Source organism: Lytechinus variegatus, chromosome 13 (assembly GCF_018143015.1).
Source record: "Lytechinus variegatus isolate NC3 chromosome 13, Lvar_3.0, whole genome shotgun sequence".
Classification (NCBI taxonomy): domain Eukaryota; kingdom Metazoa; phylum Echinodermata; class Echinoidea; order Temnopleuroida; family Toxopneustidae; genus Lytechinus; species Lytechinus variegatus.
In genome coordinates this window covers 9,686,381-9,703,435 of record NC_054752.1, presented here as the reverse complement: position 1 = coordinate 9,703,435, position 17,055 = coordinate 9,686,381, and the positions used below count along the sequence as shown (strand labels likewise).

The 17,055-nt window shown below is 37.4% G+C and overlaps 1 protein-coding gene across 2 annotated transcripts in view; it reads right to left on the bottom strand.

Annotated features, from left to right (window-relative positions):
• Nucleotides 1-10,175, bottom strand: part of LOC121426366 (UPF0538 protein C2orf76 homolog) — a 43,464-nt gene extending 33,289 nt beyond the window's left edge. For both annotated transcript variants that reach the window (XR_005971599.1, XM_041622647.1), the window contains exons 1-3: nt 10,101-10,175; nt 8,069-8,277; nt 7,209-7,297 (exon numbers count right to left, since the gene is read on the bottom strand). Coding sequence is in view for 1 of the 2 variants with exons in the window: in XM_041622647.1 (XP_041478581.1) it covers nt 7,209-7,297; nt 8,069-8,204 (225 nt within the window). In the remaining variant the exon portion in view is untranslated. The remainder of the gene's footprint in view (nt 1-7,208; nt 7,298-8,068; nt 8,278-10,100) is intronic.
• Nucleotides 10,176-17,055: the final 6,880 nt, after the last annotated feature.

Here is a 17,055-nt window from a genome sequence, read left to right as displayed (position 1 = left end):
TTAGAAATATTTTCCTGCAACACCTCTTAAATGTCAAGTCCACCTCAGAAAAATGTTGATTTGAATCAAAAGAGAAAAATCAGACAAGCACAATGCTGAAGATTTCATCAAAATCGGATGTAAAATAAGAAAGTTATGACATTTCGCTTATTTTCAACTAAATAGTGTATATGAACGAGCCAGTTAAATCCAAATGAGAGAGTTGATGATGTCACTCACTCACTATTTCTTTTGTTTTTTATTGTTTGATTTATACAATATTTCAATTTTACAAATTTGACAATTAGGACCTTCCTGCCTGAAGCTCAAAATGTTAAAATAATGGAATTCCATGTGTTCAGGGAGGAATGAAACTTCATTTCACATGCCAATGACGAGAAAATCAAAATATTTCATATTTCAAACAATAAAATTAAAAAACAAAAGAAACAGTGAGTGAATGACATCATCGAATCTCTCATTTGGATGTTGCTGGCTCGTTCATATAACTGTTTTTTGTGAAATGAAGCGATATTTTGAAATTTCATAACTTTCTTATTTTACATCCGATTTTGATGAAATTTTCAGTGTTATGCTTGTTGAATTTTTCTCTGTTTATTCAAATCAAGTTTTTGTTGGGGTGGACTTGTCCTTTAAAACACAAAACACAACAACCACCCATCCATACATCTCTTAATAATATTTTATTGGAAGGTGATGATAATAGAAATAGTAATTTCATAACAATGGTAAATTCCATATAGTAAACAACACTTTTGTACATCCTACGCTAATTTTTCATCTAAAAAAAATTCACAACACAGACTGGTATTATGCCTTAAAGGTCAAGTCCACCCCAGAAAGATGTTGATTTGAATCAATAGAGAATAAAGCAAGCATAACGCTGAAAATTTCATCCAAATCAGATGTAAAATAAGGAAGTAATGACGTTTTAAAGTTTTGATTGATTTTCACAAAACAGTTACATGCACAACTGAGTCACATGCAAATGAGTTGATGATGTCCATCACTCACTATTTCTTTTGTTTTTTACTGTTTGAATTAAAAATATTTCAATTTTTATGGATTTGACAATAAGGACCAACTTTAATGATTCATAAAATGTAAAAAAAAAAATGGTATTACCACATATTCAGGGAGGAATAAACTTTGTTTCATAAGACAATAAGGAGAAAATTAGAATATTTCATATTTTCTATATTGAAAAAAAAAGGAATAGTGAGTGGATGACATCATCACTCTCTTCATTTGCATACTGACCAGGATGTGCATATAACTATTTTTTTTTTAAAGCGAAACTTTAAAATGTCATAACTTTCTTATTTTACATCTGACTGATCGAATTTGATGAAATTTTCAGTGTTATACTTGTTTTTTTTTTGTTTTATTCATATCAACTTTATGTCGGGATGGACTTGTCCCTTAACAATTTGAGAGCATTGCAACTTTTCATATGAACTGGAAAAAAGATACAAACCATTTCACAAAGCCAAAGGAATGAATAACAAATAGGGTTGGATATATGTGTGGAATTGTTCTTATGCTAATCATAATGATAACAATAAAAAAAATGATGATGAAACCAACATAGACAAATAATATCATAATCATCATTGTCACCATTATCATCATCATCATCATCATCATCATCATCATCATCACCATCATTATCACCACCACCACCACCACCACCACCACCACCACCACCACCACCACCACCACCACCATCATCATCATCATCATCATCATCATCATCATCATCATCATCATCATCACCATCATCATCATCATCATAAGCATCATCATCATTCATCATCTTACAGTCATAATCATAATATCCATAACGATATTAATAATAATAATAATGGCTGAACTTCGCAAGCGAAGATTAGGAAGATTTACATGACTTTTTGTGACTATAAAGTCCAATTTTGGAGAGACACACTCTCCCACATCTTGGACATGGATGGACTTGCTCATGGGGGGCAGCGTCCTGAGTGGAAATACGGGCCTTCCGCCTTCTGCGTCCTTCCTCTAAGGCTGCACGACGTCCTGCTTCGAAGGAAGCAGTTGCCTTCTTGGTGCGTTGCCTCCATGCATTTCGATTCACTGCATGCGCTTCCCACATATCATGGCTGATGTTACACAAGGACAGGTTGCACTTTAGAGAGTCTTTGTAGCGTTTACGAGGTGCACCTCTCTTCCGCTTGCCGGAGCAAAGTTCACCAAAGAGCAAAATCTTGGGAAGGCGGTTTTCCTCCATTCTGTAGACATGCCCAGCCCAACGCAGCTGCAATTGTATGAAGATGGCTTCGATACTTGGCAAGCCTGCTCTTTTGAGAACCTCAACGTTTGTCACATGGTCTTGCCAGCGAATCCTGAAGATGCTTCGGAGACATCGTTGGTGGAAACGCTCTAGAAGGCGTATGTGACGGCGGTACAAAGTCCAGGACTCTGCCCCGTACAGGAGTGTTGAGATGACAACAGCTCTATAGACGCTCAATTTAGACTCTGTTTTAAGGTGATGATTGTTCCAGACTCTCCTTCGTAGTCTGCCAAAAGCACTGTTTGCTTTAGAGAGTCTATTGTCAATTTCCTTGTCAAGTCTAGCATCATTTGAAATAGTACTTCCCAGGTACGTAAAGTGCTTGACAGCATTTAGCTCTGAACCCTCAATGAATATGACCGGAGGAGAGTATTCCGCTTGAGGTGCAGGTTGGAACAATACCTCAGTCTTTTTCATGCTGATAGATAGGCCAAATAACTGAGCTGATTCCGAGAAGCATGTAGTGATGCGTTGTAAATCCTGCTGGCTGTGTGCTACTAGAGCACAGTCATCTGCAAAAAGCAGTTCACGTACAAGATATTCCCGAGTTTTGGTGTGAGCCTTAAAGCGTCTAAGGTTGAAGAGTCCTCCATCTGCACGGAAACGGATGTATACTCCCTCATGTATATTTCTCATGGCCTGCTCCAGCATCATACCAAAGAAAATTGAGAAGAGGGTTGGAGCCAAGACACAACCCTGCTTCACTCCTGTGGATATCACAAAAGAATTAGACAGGTCACTCTTGTACCTCACTTGCCCACGTTGTCCCACATGCAGCTGCTTCACTATGGATATGAATCTGGGTGGACAACCTAGTTTCTCCAGAATCTTCCACATCCCTTCTCTGCTCACAGAATCAAAGGCCTTAGTGAGGTCAACGGAAGTTACGTATAGGCCTTTGTTTTGTTCGATGCATTTCTCTTGTAGTTGTCTCAGAACAAATATCATATCTGTGGTACTCCTGTTTGCCCTAAACCCACACTGACTCTCTGGAAGATTTGGCTCTGCAATGGTGGGCTGAAGCCTATTCAGCAGAATCCTGGCTAAAACCTTCCCAGCGATGGATAAGAGGGTGATACCACGATAGTTGGAACAATCTGCCTTTTCGCCCTTATTTTTGTAAAGGGTGGTGATTACAGCATCCCTTAAGTCACTAGGAATCTTGCCTTGCTCCCAGCAGACCCTGAAAAGTTCATGGAGTTTGGAGTGGAGAGCAGGGCCACCATACTTCAGGGCTTCTGGAGGGATTCCATCAACTCCAGGGGCTTTGTTACACTTCATTTGGTTGATAGCCTTCTCAACCTCTTGTAAAGATGGGTACCTATCAAGTTCTTCTTGGAGAGGCTGCTGAGTGATGTTACTTATGGCATCTGCCGACACTTGCCTGTTGGCATTGAAAAGTGATTCAAAGTGTTCTGACCAACGATTGAGGATGGACTCCTTGTCTGTACATAAAGATTTTCCATCAGCGCTTCTTAAGGGACATTGCACGTGAAAAGTTGGTCCGTAAACTGATTTAAGTGCTTCATAGAAGTTTCTTGTGTCACCGTTGTCGGCGTAGAGTTGAATTCTCTTGGCAGTTTCTTTCCACCAATTATTTCGGATATTACGGAGCTTGCGCTGGACCAAGCTACAAACTTGACGATACGCCGCTTTCTTTCTGTCGCATGAAGGATCGGCCAGGTGGGATTGAAAAGCTGATCTCTTCTTAGCTAACAAATTGGAAATTTCCTCATCATTCTCATCAAACCAGTCTTTACTTCTTTTGGGGCAAGGTCCCAAGACTTCATTGGAAGTGTGAAGGACTGCCTTTTTCATCTGTTCCCACATCTGTTCAGGATCGTTGTTGAGGCTTGGATCGCATTCTCCAAGATAATCTTGTAGTGCTTCTTGATATTTTTCTCTATGCATTGGTGATTGAAGCTTATTGACGTCGAGCTTATGTGATGGAACAACACCTGTTCTCTTTCTGGGCTTGGGCTTCAGGTGGAACCTCACTTTGCTGCGAACAAGTCTGTGGTCTGTATTGCAGTCAGCACTGCGCATGACTCTGGTGTGTAGGATATCCTTCACATCACGTTGTCTTACAAGGATGAAATCGATCATGTGCCAATGCTTAGAACGCGGATGCATCCATGTAGTCTTGTAACGATCCTTCTGCTGGAAGAGGGTATTTGTCACAGTCAGTTGCTTTTCTGCACAGAGTTCTAGCATCAGGCGGCCATTGTCATTGCATTTGCCGACACCATGTCTTCCCAAGATTCCCTTCCAGGTTTGATAGTCCTTGCCAACTCTGGCATTGAAGTCACCTAAGATCACGAGCTTATCCTTTGGTGGAGTACGCTCAATGATAAGCCGGAGGTCTGCATAGAAGTTGTCTTTGTCTGATGGATCGGCATCGAGGGTTGGAGCATAAGCACTCACAATGGTTGCATGTTCCTGCCCGAGCAGAGGCAGACGTAAAGACATGATGCGTTCAGAGTGGCCAACTGGCAAACTTGAAAGGTTAGAGGCGATAGAGTTCTTGATCATTAAGCCAAGACCATGAATTCGACGACTGCCTGACGGTCTGCCAGACCAGTATAGTGTATAGCCAGCATTTTGTTCAATTAAGCTACCTTGCTCGAGGAGGCGAACCTCACTAAGGGCTGCTATGTCTACATCAAGTCTACGAAGTTCATGGGCTAGGAGTGCAGATCTTCGTTGTGGGCGATTAGAAGCATTGTTGTCTAGTAAGGTCCTAACATTCCAACAAGCAAGATTCATGTTCTTCATTTTAGAGTCTGTTGATAACTTTTTTGCTCTCATTTGATTTCGACCACAAGGTAAGATGCCCGTTGGCCGTGGTAAACCAACTGGGTATATTGGAGATGAGCATTTCTTTAGGCCACCTTTTCTAGGCCCCTCTCCGGATTGGAGCAAGCAGAGCTTTCCCTAAACAGGGCTGCTTGGTCACATAGGGTGTGCCGGGTGATGTTGTCATCTCCGGGTCAACATCGAGACGACCAATATCCTATGCCGCCTGCATGTAAGATTGGAACTGCGGCTGCCAGCGTCATCTTACACCTGCCGGATTCGCCCCTTTCTCATCGCTGCAGGACTTCTTGGTTGCAGTAAGCTGAGTCTTCCTGCCTGCGCACTGAAGTTTTAAGGTGGAGTACAGGATGCGCAGCCTGGCCCCACCCTTTAAATCTAGAGTTCATCTGAATTGGTCTAGTGTCCTAGAACAGCAACAGCGAAATCTCCAGACCGTAGCCTCTCCTAACAAATTAGGTGACCCCAAAGGCAGTGGGGTATCCGTAACCCTGGATAAGGGGCCCATACCAGGTACTGTCAGCCGGAGCCAGCTGAGCCCGGGACTCGTGTCAGGCAGGGTCGTCACGCCCTGAAGTAGTGGGCAAAGCCCACTACCCACTACCCACAGGGGATGAAATTGTACAATCATCAGTTTTGTTGTTACCATGATGATCTTGCTCTTTCTTATCTCAAAAAGTCTCATAAGGTTCCAACATCTGGAAAACTTGGATGTTCTTCTTCTACACACATGTCCCTTTCTTTTTTTGCAGTTATACAGTGCGTATCAAAAAAAAGTTTACACTTAGAAAAAGTCCTGTAAAATGATATATTTGTAATATTCTGACGATTTTTCCACATTTTAGCATTGGTACAGATCCATTTAAGCAAATGACGAGAGAGCTGTCGAAAAATATTTCCGCTTGAGTGAGCACCACTTACTTTTGAAAAGTTAGTGAAAATGATTTGCGCAGAACTTTGAAATAGTTATGCAAATAAAAGTAGACCTTAATCATGAAGAACACGTGGAATTTAGCTAGTAAAATTGATTTGAAGATATCTTTTACCTTTTTAAACTTGTTTCCTTGCCCAAAACATTTCAAAGAGTGCATTGCACCCCACCCCACTCCCCAACACACAGAGGCCATCGTGACGATATTTGCTTTACACTGAGCTGTGATTTACATGAAATGGCTTAGGCTTGATTTCTATTTTTTTAATCATTGTCAAGCTTGGGAAAAGTGTGGAGAAACAAGTATTAAATGAAAAATGAAATGTAAACCCACTTTAAATGATAAAAACTTAGTGAAAAATGCTGGAGATGTCTGATATAAACTTTAATTCAGATTCAGTTCTGTCCTCCAGATCCAGCTGGAAAAAAGGTAAAGGTTGTGCTTACTAAATGTTGAAAATTGTCAAAAAGTGCTTGAATGTATCCGTTTTATTTCGTTTGGCTAAATACCGATACTAAGTACTTGAATGTCAATGTTTTCATTGCTTCGCAGTAGGGCACATTTTTTACAGGAAAAGGCACCCCCCACATCAAAGACCAGTATTAAGGTTTATGAAGCAGGGACTACTTTTCAACACTTACTGCCTAAATATGCAAAATTTCATAGGCGTTTTAATAACATTGCGATTAATGGGGATTTCCAGGGCTTTTTTTTAGCATTTCACGGGCAAAATCGCTCAGAGCTCCCTTGAAATATTTCCCCATCATGAAGGCAATCAAGTCCACCAAAGGATTGCCTTGGATTATTTCAAGCCCTGCTTTCAAATTCATCATTATCTACATCATTGTTGGGGCGTCGTGGTCTAGTGGTTATGACTCTTGTCTTTCATTCTGAGGGACGTGGGTTCGATTCCTAGCCATGGCGTGTTTCCCTTCAGCAAGAAATTTACCCACATTGGACTGCATTCAACCCAGGTGAGGTGAATGGGTACCTGATAAGAAGAAATTCTTTGAATGTTTTGAGCGCCTACGCAGCCCAGCTAAAGCCGAGGTAATAATAATAGCAGGACCCGCTGGGAGAACAGTTTTCAGAAATGAAGTGGCTACCCCAGGTAAATATATGGTTATTATTATTACCTTTGATCCATAAGCCTTGTATTCAATCTTCAGTGTATCATACGCATGTTTCCTAAATGGAGGAGGGAGGCCACTTCTCGTCTTGATATCTGAATATAGAGAAAAATTAAGAGATCAAATTAAAGGAAACAGAGAAAAATTAAGAGATCAAATTAAAGGAAAAAACACACTTGTGAAAGTTCTGGGGAGCGTTTCATCAACATTTTTGTCCGACAAGTTGTCAGATCTGACATCTTTCCTTCATTTTGATTGGCTGAGAGGCAGTGTTACCATGGTAACTGTCGGATAAAACAGGACTTGTCGGATAAAACGTCCGACAAGTACTTTCATGAAACGCTCCCCAGATTTATATCAAAACAAAAACACTATGTGATGCACTTATCCTAATTAACCTCCAATCTTATTTGTGCATATATACTATAAAATTGGTACAATAATGACATGGATATCCGTCTTTGTTCTTACTATTTATAAAATTGTCTGTGTGAAAAATCAGTACCAGTATGTGGGATCATTATCACTTACAATTGACAATGTTCATTATTTCTTCTTTTAATATGATCATTTATTACATTGACTTTCATGTATTAAAAAAAAAGAAACAGTATATCCATAATGAAAATAAATTACTATTACTATGTATAATAAAGATTAATAAATGTGAATGAAAAATTTAATGACTGACAAATAGAAATTCAATTTTAATTCAATTCAACATTCATTCCAAAGGTGTAGGATAGGCCTAACCATTAATAAATTTTTATAAGTTAAAATTCAGTAGAGGTAACAACTCAATAAGTAAAGCTTGCAAATTAAATCAATAAATAAAAACAATTTTTGCAGTGATATATCACACCAACCTTCTCGTATCTTGTTCATAAACTCCTCAACAGTATCATCTAGGTTGATGTTGTGCAGGACAAAGTGTTTGATGTTCCGATGAGGAAATGAACGGATGAGACGGATGGTTACCAATGTCCCCGATTGGTCTTCCATTTTTCCTGAAGACGTTTCAAAACTTTCAAAGTGCACCAACTCAAGACTGTAACAGTACTCAAACTTCCACTTTCTGAAAAGATACAAAAGATTAAAAAAGGCTAAAGATAAAGTAAGGAAGGTATTGGAAATGTCACTTAACAGAACATGGAATTTTTCACTGTCTACGATACCCCTGCCACCCCTCCATGCCAACATAAGTTGCGCATCTAATTTTGTCTGAAGGAGAGCAGCAATAGACATTTCTACTTTGATCGATGAACAGGCTTCGTCCTATAACATCGTTGGAGTAAACTTAACAAAAGTTCCTGTAAATTACAACATAAGTTTACATTTATATTAAAGGTAAAAGAAAGTTGGTGCAGCAAACAATTATTTTGTGAGAAAGTCTTTTAAATCAAGGTATATTGTCACCATATATCTAGATCTGGTACATTAATATAAACTTATCTTTGTGAAACCATCATGAATATTAGCTCAAAACCAATGATTCTTATGATTACTAATCAGGGCTCCACACTAACCCTTTTTTTCTACTGGTCCAACCTGTTCATGTTGGACCAGTAAATACCCAGTTTTTCCATTTTTACTGGTCCCATTCTAAAATTTACTAGTCCCCCCAAATAAAGAAAAACCTAAAAGAGACTTAATTTTTATTTTGCTGCCTTTTATTGCTTATTGTTACCCCCCCCAAAAAAAAACCTAGTGCAAAGTACACAAACACACTACAACATAATTCATAAGGGCCATTTTTTTGAGACTGCAGAGCCATTTTTATGATTAACAAAAGATTTGTAACAGTTTGGTATATTTGTCGGACCAGTAAATCTGGCTATTTCTGAAAAGTTTCTGGCCCGACATCAATTTTTTCCAGTCTGGGACCGTCAAACCAGTGCCAGTGTCGCGCACTGTACTATCTATAAGAAAAGCATATGAGGGACAGAGTTGTAATATTGCTTGGAATTCCGTGCTTATTTTGCTCATTTCTCAACAATTACGCATTTTTTTCAACCATTTGGCACATATTTTTTATTCACACATACAAACACTTGGGTGGTAACTTCATTCCGTTCGAACTCATTTTGAGATTGTTACAACTGGTATTTAATCATTAACTTATCATAATTTGCAGTTTGCTGTCTTTTCTTCTATTGTTTTGATACTGTTCCAAAATTGTACCCAATTTAGATGAAAAGAAATGGTATACAAAAAGGTTCAGTCATGGACGCAGAATCTTCTAGTTCTATTCCTCTAATCTATGTCCAGTTCCTGGTGTTATACAGTGAGGTCTTACTCTTAAGAATTGGCACAGTCCGGGGGAGGAACCTTTGCATTATAAGCATGAAGCCATTACAAAATTACGACTTAGTTATGGCTTATGCCACTTCCCAACGGTACACCTAAAATAAAAAATGATCCAATCCTGACCTTTTTCTCTAGTCTAGAGACGCGACGGTAGAGTCTTGTTTTTTGGAATTTCTTGGAATTATGAACTGATATGGGTCAGTCAGTAGCTAGCAGTTCAAGAAGACTGGATCACGGATGGAGTAAATAATAAATTTAAAGGCATAAACGCGAACGTGCAAATCTAAAAATCCCTACTGATTATGATCAATCCCGAGACCATTACTACGTGCGACATCCTTCCCTATGCAACACAATAGCGAGATTCACGTTTCTGTGATAGTAGTGTTCGAATTACACATGAGCAAGATCGCAAGACCCAGCACATCCTTTGCCATTGAGCGAGGTTACTTACCAAACTCATAGTAAACATTAGTTATTTAACATCATTCCAATTGAATTTTAATGTTGTTTGCCAGTAAATCTTATGTAAAATTAATATGCATCCAAACGGGTATATACTTTGCCATAGGAGCGTTTAAATCTACTTACTTGAGTAAGTACTTTTAAGTAGGGAAAGGTTTAGCAGACGGCTCTCTTCCCAACTCTCTTCGGCCTAAACTTCTTCGAGACAAAGGGCAAAGAAGCCGAGACGATTTTTATTTAGGTAGAAAACATAAGCCCAAACTCTTGATCATAAGGATTTTTCAATGTTTGACTAGATTTTTACATTAAATAATTTGTCATTTTATAATTGAGAATTTAATTATTATTTAAAAAAAAATTTGTTGCAAAACCATCATAAATATATCTAGTTTTTGAGATATCAACAATACATACCGTATGACCCCCCCTTTTTTTTGGTGGAATCGCCGGAATTATCAGAGATGAAGAAGATGGCGTCAAATCCTTACGGGCACGGATCATCACCAATGCCTTCAAACATGCCTCAACAAAGATTTGGGCCACATTCTCAACAGCCAGGACCAGGGATGAGACAGTATCCACCTTCTAACTTTCCTGTAAGCTCGAACTTATTGTATTTTATAGTAAAACCAATATAACTTATCAGTAATCATGCATTGATAAATGCGTTTTCCTTTGTTGGGATACGATTATCCAAGTCCCACATGTTAAAATCTGTGTCAGTAGTGTGAGCCTATGGCTATGACTGAGAAATGAAATTGGAGAATGAATTGGAGAGAGCAGTAAGCCAGAAGCGAGGGCTAAAGTCAGCTAAATTGGATGATGTTAGATTGTGCCATTATTTCAAAGTTACTGTACTCTCTGTGCACCATGAAATAAAGCAGTAAACAAAAACAAAAAACGGACGGAGCATGCAAATTCAATTGCAATGAGTAAATGACATGATCATGATGATGAGAATGATGCACAGCCGTAGTAGTCGTAGACAGCTGGCAGCCTTCTGTTTTGAGGAGTTATTTTAAAAATAAACATTAATTTTTTCTTTTCATTTCTCCTCGTACACAGATGGCTCGCGATCGTGCAGCCGTTAGGGGTTGACTTGCAAAATCCCTTCGACGCCGACGGGGCTCATCGATTTTTGCTTTTATTTCATAATAATATATAAAAAGAACTGGACCAAAAAAAGATTATTATTCCGATTTGGCCTGAAATGCAAAACGGGGAAAAAAAAAACTAAAAAGGAATAAAAAACCCCAGTGATTTACTTCGGCTGTTGCGCAACTCCCTCTTCCCTGTACACAACGTTCTCGCCAGCGTAGAACACACGCGTCGCATGCGACACACGCAAATTCCACAAGCTCCTGGTGCGTCACGCGCAAAAAGTGAGCGACACGGGCAAAAAAAAATTATAAAAAGTGAGGGAAAATCATCGAAAATAATTGTTGCATCATTCATCATCAATCCTCAAAAATATAGAATGTTTCAGAATCATTTCGGCAACAGACAAACTACGATCTTATCACTTGACCGGATAATATCCATGCATAGACACTGGCGCATTTACACTTCCAGCCGGCTAGCCAGTAGCCAGCCACCCAGCCACGCTAGCTTTGCCAGCCCGCTGGCGCGGCTAGCTAGCTGAGCCAGAGCCGGACCTGCACGCAGTGTTTGGAACTGAATTGTCCGCGATGCGACGTAACTTTTCATTTTTACATGATTCTGATAACTTTCAAGAAATTTTGATTTTAAAATGAATTGTTCCATATAATTTTCCTGGTAATTACTTGCTAAGTATATTCTTAACGTTCATTCTCAATTTCTGCTGTCATGTCACAACGAAATAATTGATGAAATTCTTGGATGTATGAACTGTAATACTAATAGGCTTAATGGCCAGCGACGTGCGTATGGCAAGCTATTTTAACATTTTCTGATATCAAAAATTATTAGATTTATTGATATCAAGAATTAATTTCTTGATATCAAGAACTCATTTCTTGATATCATAAAACGATTTCTTGATATCAAGAAATTAATTCTTGATACCAAAAAAACATTTATTTTTATATCAAGAATTAATTTCTAACTTGATATCAAGAATTCATTACTGATTAATAATCAGAATTATTTTTTGCAATAAATTGACGATCGAATTCAGAAATGAATTCTTGATATCAAAGATTCATTTCTTGTGATATCAAGAATTCATTTCTTGATATAAAAAAATAATTTCTGGATATCAAGAATTCATTTCTTAAAAAAAATCAGATTGATTTTTTGCAATACATAATTGACACTCGAAATCAGAAATGAAAATGAATTCTTGATATCAAGAATTAATTTCTTGATATCAAGAATTGATTCCTGAATAAATATCAGAATGATTTTCTTGATATCAAGAATTCATTTCTTGATATCAAGAATCAATTTCTGAATAAAAATCATAATTATTTCTTGCAATATATTGATGCACGAAATCAGAAATGAAAATGAAGACCTTGATATCAAGAATTAATTTCTTGATATCAATAATTCATTTGTGAATAAAAATCACAATGATTTCTTGCAATATATTGATGCACAAAATCAGAAATGAAAATGAAGATCTTGATATCAAGAATTAATTTCTTGATATCAAGAATTTCTGATTAAAAATCAGAATGCTTTCTTGCAATACATTGACCCTCGAAATCAGAAATGAATTCTTAATATCAAGAAATTAATTCTTGACATCAAGAAATTAATTCTTGATATCAGAAAATGTGAATGAATGTTAAAACGGTTTGCGATATACATGTGGATGATTTTGTGAAAGGAAAAAAGCGAGATCCCGGGAGCGAGATGTTAATGTTATTTGTATGACAGCTAATTGCTGGATTCACCATTTATTTTTCATTCTTTCATCTAAAACAGACTATAATTTCTTGTATTGTTTTTTCACATGTGTGTACAGTTCTATTGATTGATGTTCTGGGGGGGGGGGGTGGCATGAGATCGATGTTTAGGTATTTCTAATCGATATGTCATGCCAACTCCCCCGCCCAAAGATCCTGCATCGTACAGATCAGGAATATGCCTAAGACTTTGCAACATCTTGAAAGGGAATTTGAATTGCAAAATGATGAAAATGGTCAACACATTTTCGAAGTCTCAACCTGAAAAAAAATTAAAGCATGGTAAAAATGAATGATAAGTGATTTTGTATATTTTCCCAACTAAAAATTAACTTACTGAAAACACACGTTCGTGATACGTAGGTGTCATTTTCAAGTGACCAAACATTAAAGCGGCAGTTCACCCTGACAAAAAGTTTATTGTAAACATAGTAGAACTTAAACATAATGATAAGCATTGATGAAAGTTTTACGAAAATTCATCAAAGACTTTAAAAGTTATTAGAATTTGTATAACTTTTTTTTATTTGTATAGTCGCTGATTGAAAAAAAATCAATGAAATGTCCGTCACCATGCACCCAAAGCAATCGCTCACATGGCTCATGTTTTAAAATGACCTCAGTGGCTTCCCAAATGAGACCCAAGAGAAACGATTTTCATCTCATGTTTACCTGATTTAATGGTTCAGCAAATCTTGGCAGATTATCTAAATTTGTTGTCGAGTGTCCTGATGACAGATCTAGCCCAGCTGCTTCACCCAAGGTATTACGCAATGTACCTTATGACGAAGGAGGTATCACTTGCTTTGGCTGTAGCTACATTTTTTTAAATTTTCTTAAAGAGTTCATAGCAAAAGCCTAAAGGTATATAAAATATATTTTAACTCTTTATAGGACCTCAAAACAATTTTCAAACATTCCTAATCAATCGTTCATTAATCTGACATTTTTGTGACTTCTATTTCGTTTTATTTTCTTTCCCGCGGTTGTCAGAAAAATGCGTGATTTATATTTATTTTTGGAGAACGGGAGTCCGTACCGAAAGGTATATTAAATATATTTTAATTCATCAACACATCAAAACGATGTTAAAACATGTCCTGATAGATCGTTCATTAATCTAAAATGTTTGTGACTTTTGTTCTTTTATTTTCATTTCCGCTGTTGTCAGAAAATTGCGTGCTTTATATTTCTTCTCGGAGAACGGGAGTCTGTAACGAAAGGTATATCAAATATATTTTAAATCATTAACACCTTAAAACAATGTTAAAATATGTCCTGAGATAGATCGTTCATTAATCTTAGATGTTTGTGACTTCTGTTCTTTTATTTTACTTCCGCTGTTGTCATATATATGTGTGATTTTTATCTCTTAGAGAGTTCAAAGCGAAAGGTATATAAAATATATTTTAACTCGTTAGGACCTCAAAACAATTTTAAAACATACCTAATCGATCGTTCATTAATCTGAGATGTTTGTGACTTCTATTTTGTCTTATTTTCTCTCCCGCGGTTGTCAGAAAAATGCGTGATTTATATTTATTTTTGGAGAACGGGAGTCCGTAACGAAAGGCATATCAAATATATTTCAACTCAAACACCTCAAAACAATGTTAAAACATGTTCTGATAGATGCGTGATTTATATTTCCTCTCGCAGAACAGGAGTCCGTACTGAAAGATATATCAAATATATTTTAATTCATCAACACCTCAAAACAATGTTAAAACATGTCCCGATAGATCGTTCATTAAACTTAGATGTTTGTGACTTCTGTTCTTTTATTTTCATTTCCGCTGTTGTCAGAATAAATGTGTGATTTTTATTCTTAGAGAGTTCATAGCGAAAGGTATATAAAATATATTTCAACTCGTTAGGACCTCAAAACAATTTTAAAACATTCCTAATAGATCGTTCATTAATCTGAGATATTTGTGACTTCTATTTTCTTTTATTTTTCTTTCCCGCGGTTGTCAGAAAAATGCGTGATTTATATTTACTCTTGGAGAACGGGAGTCCGTAACGAAAGGCATATCAAATATATTTCAACTCAAACACCTCAAAACAATGTTAAAACATGTCCCGATAGATCGTTCATTAAACTTAGATGTTTGTGACTTCTGTCCTTTTATTTTCATTTCCGCTGTTGTCAGAATAAATGTGTGATTTTTATTCTTAGAGAGTTCATAGCGAAAGGTATATAAAATACATTTTAACTCGTTTAATAGGACCTCAAAACAATTTTAAAACATTCCTAATAGATCGTTCATTAATCTGAGATATTTGTGACTTCTATTTTCTTTTATTTTTCTTTCCCGCGGTTGTCAGAAAAATGCGTGATTTATATTTATTTTTGGAGAACGGGAGTCCGTAACGAAAGGCATATCAAATATATTTCAACTCAAACACCTCAAAACAATGTTAAAACATGTTCTGATAGATGCGTGATTTATATTTCCTCTCGCAGAACAGGAGTCCGTACTGAAAGATATATCAAATATATTTTAATTCATCAACACCTCAAAACAATGTTAAAACATGTCCCGATAGATCGTTCATTAAACTTAGATGTTTGTGACTTCTGTTCTTTTATTTTCATTTCCGCTGTTGTCAGAATAAATGTGTGATTTTTATTCTTAGAGAGTTCATAGCGAAAGGTATATAAAATATATTTCAACTCGTTAGGACCTCAAAACAATTTTAAAACATTCCTAATAGATCGTTCATTAATCTGAGATATTTGTGACTTCTATTTTCTTTTATTTTTCTGTCCCGCGGTTGTCAGAAAAATGCGTGATTTATATTTACTCTTGGAGAACGGGAGTCCGTAACGAAAGGCATATCAAATATATTTCAACTCAAGCACCTCAAAATAATGTTAAAACATGTCCTGATAGATGCGTGATTTATAATATATTTCTTCTCGGAGAACGGGAGTCCATAACGAAAGGTATTCCAAATATATTTTAAGTCAATACAGCTCAAAACACTTTAAAACATTTCCAGACAAAAAGACCCATATAAATTTTTAGATAAACAGCAACTTAACATTTCAACATTTTGCCGATATCAACTCTTGTATTGGTGTGCGCCGCCGATTAGAACAATATTACAGTGAACTTCGCGGATTGGCAATGAAACTTGACTTTACCGGGATCAAATCAAAGCGCATGTGAAAATCAAAACATCACGTGTAAAATCGGCCACCACCGAATCGGCGGGTTTGCGACACGCGTAAGAAAAATCCTGCCCAGGCCGCTACCTGCACATAAGGCCATAGACCAAAAGCTTTGGCCTCTGTTATGTTGGTTGTTCAGCTGAACTCCGTTGGCTTCACTCACCAAATACAGAGACCGAAGTTCTAGCGCGATCTGTACAGGGGACTCAATGGCCATATATGTTTATGTACCGGTACTTAAGATCGGATAAAACGGGCACAACGAACAATTGTCCATAGACTGTGTACAACGGATAGATCGTCTCTGCACAGCGATTCGAAGACCGCTGATTGGTCAATCGCACAGATCACGTCATGACCACGTGGTCCCAAAAATAATTCCTTCGGACTGCATGCGGAAGTATCGATAGCGATAACGATATCCGGTCACGTTGTGTACGCCGTAAATGGTCTTGGTTCGTGATCGGATCGCTCTGGTATCGATCGAAAATTATTGAAACTCTGCAATTTCATGCATATTCACGTGACGCTCCGAAACACAGAAGCCAATTGACTTTGTGCACGTTGCGATAGACTCTACAAATTCCAACGAACACGATGACATATAGACGCTAATTCGTAAGATTTTGACGGAAAAGCAAGAAGTAATCGAAATTCGCTTACCTGTGCGGTATCGGTGAGAAAATAGATCCTCCGAGAATACCTTTCATAATTCATATAAAATACAGGAAAGTGAGATTCTAGGTCGATTTTGGTACGAGGTGATAGAGAATTGCACACTTGTTTTGGTGGAATTCTGTGTGGGGAAATAAAAGGCTTGCACTGCGCATGCTTACTATATTTTCATTCATAAATTGGTTCTCGGCAGGGGCTGGATGACGTCATGTAATAAGCAAAAATGTACACGACCGCTACGTTCACGCTCCGCTATCCGTTGTACACAATTGTTCATTGTGACGGGAAGTGAATTTGCGCGACAGCCGAGGTAAGTCACTGTTTTTGTTCCTTT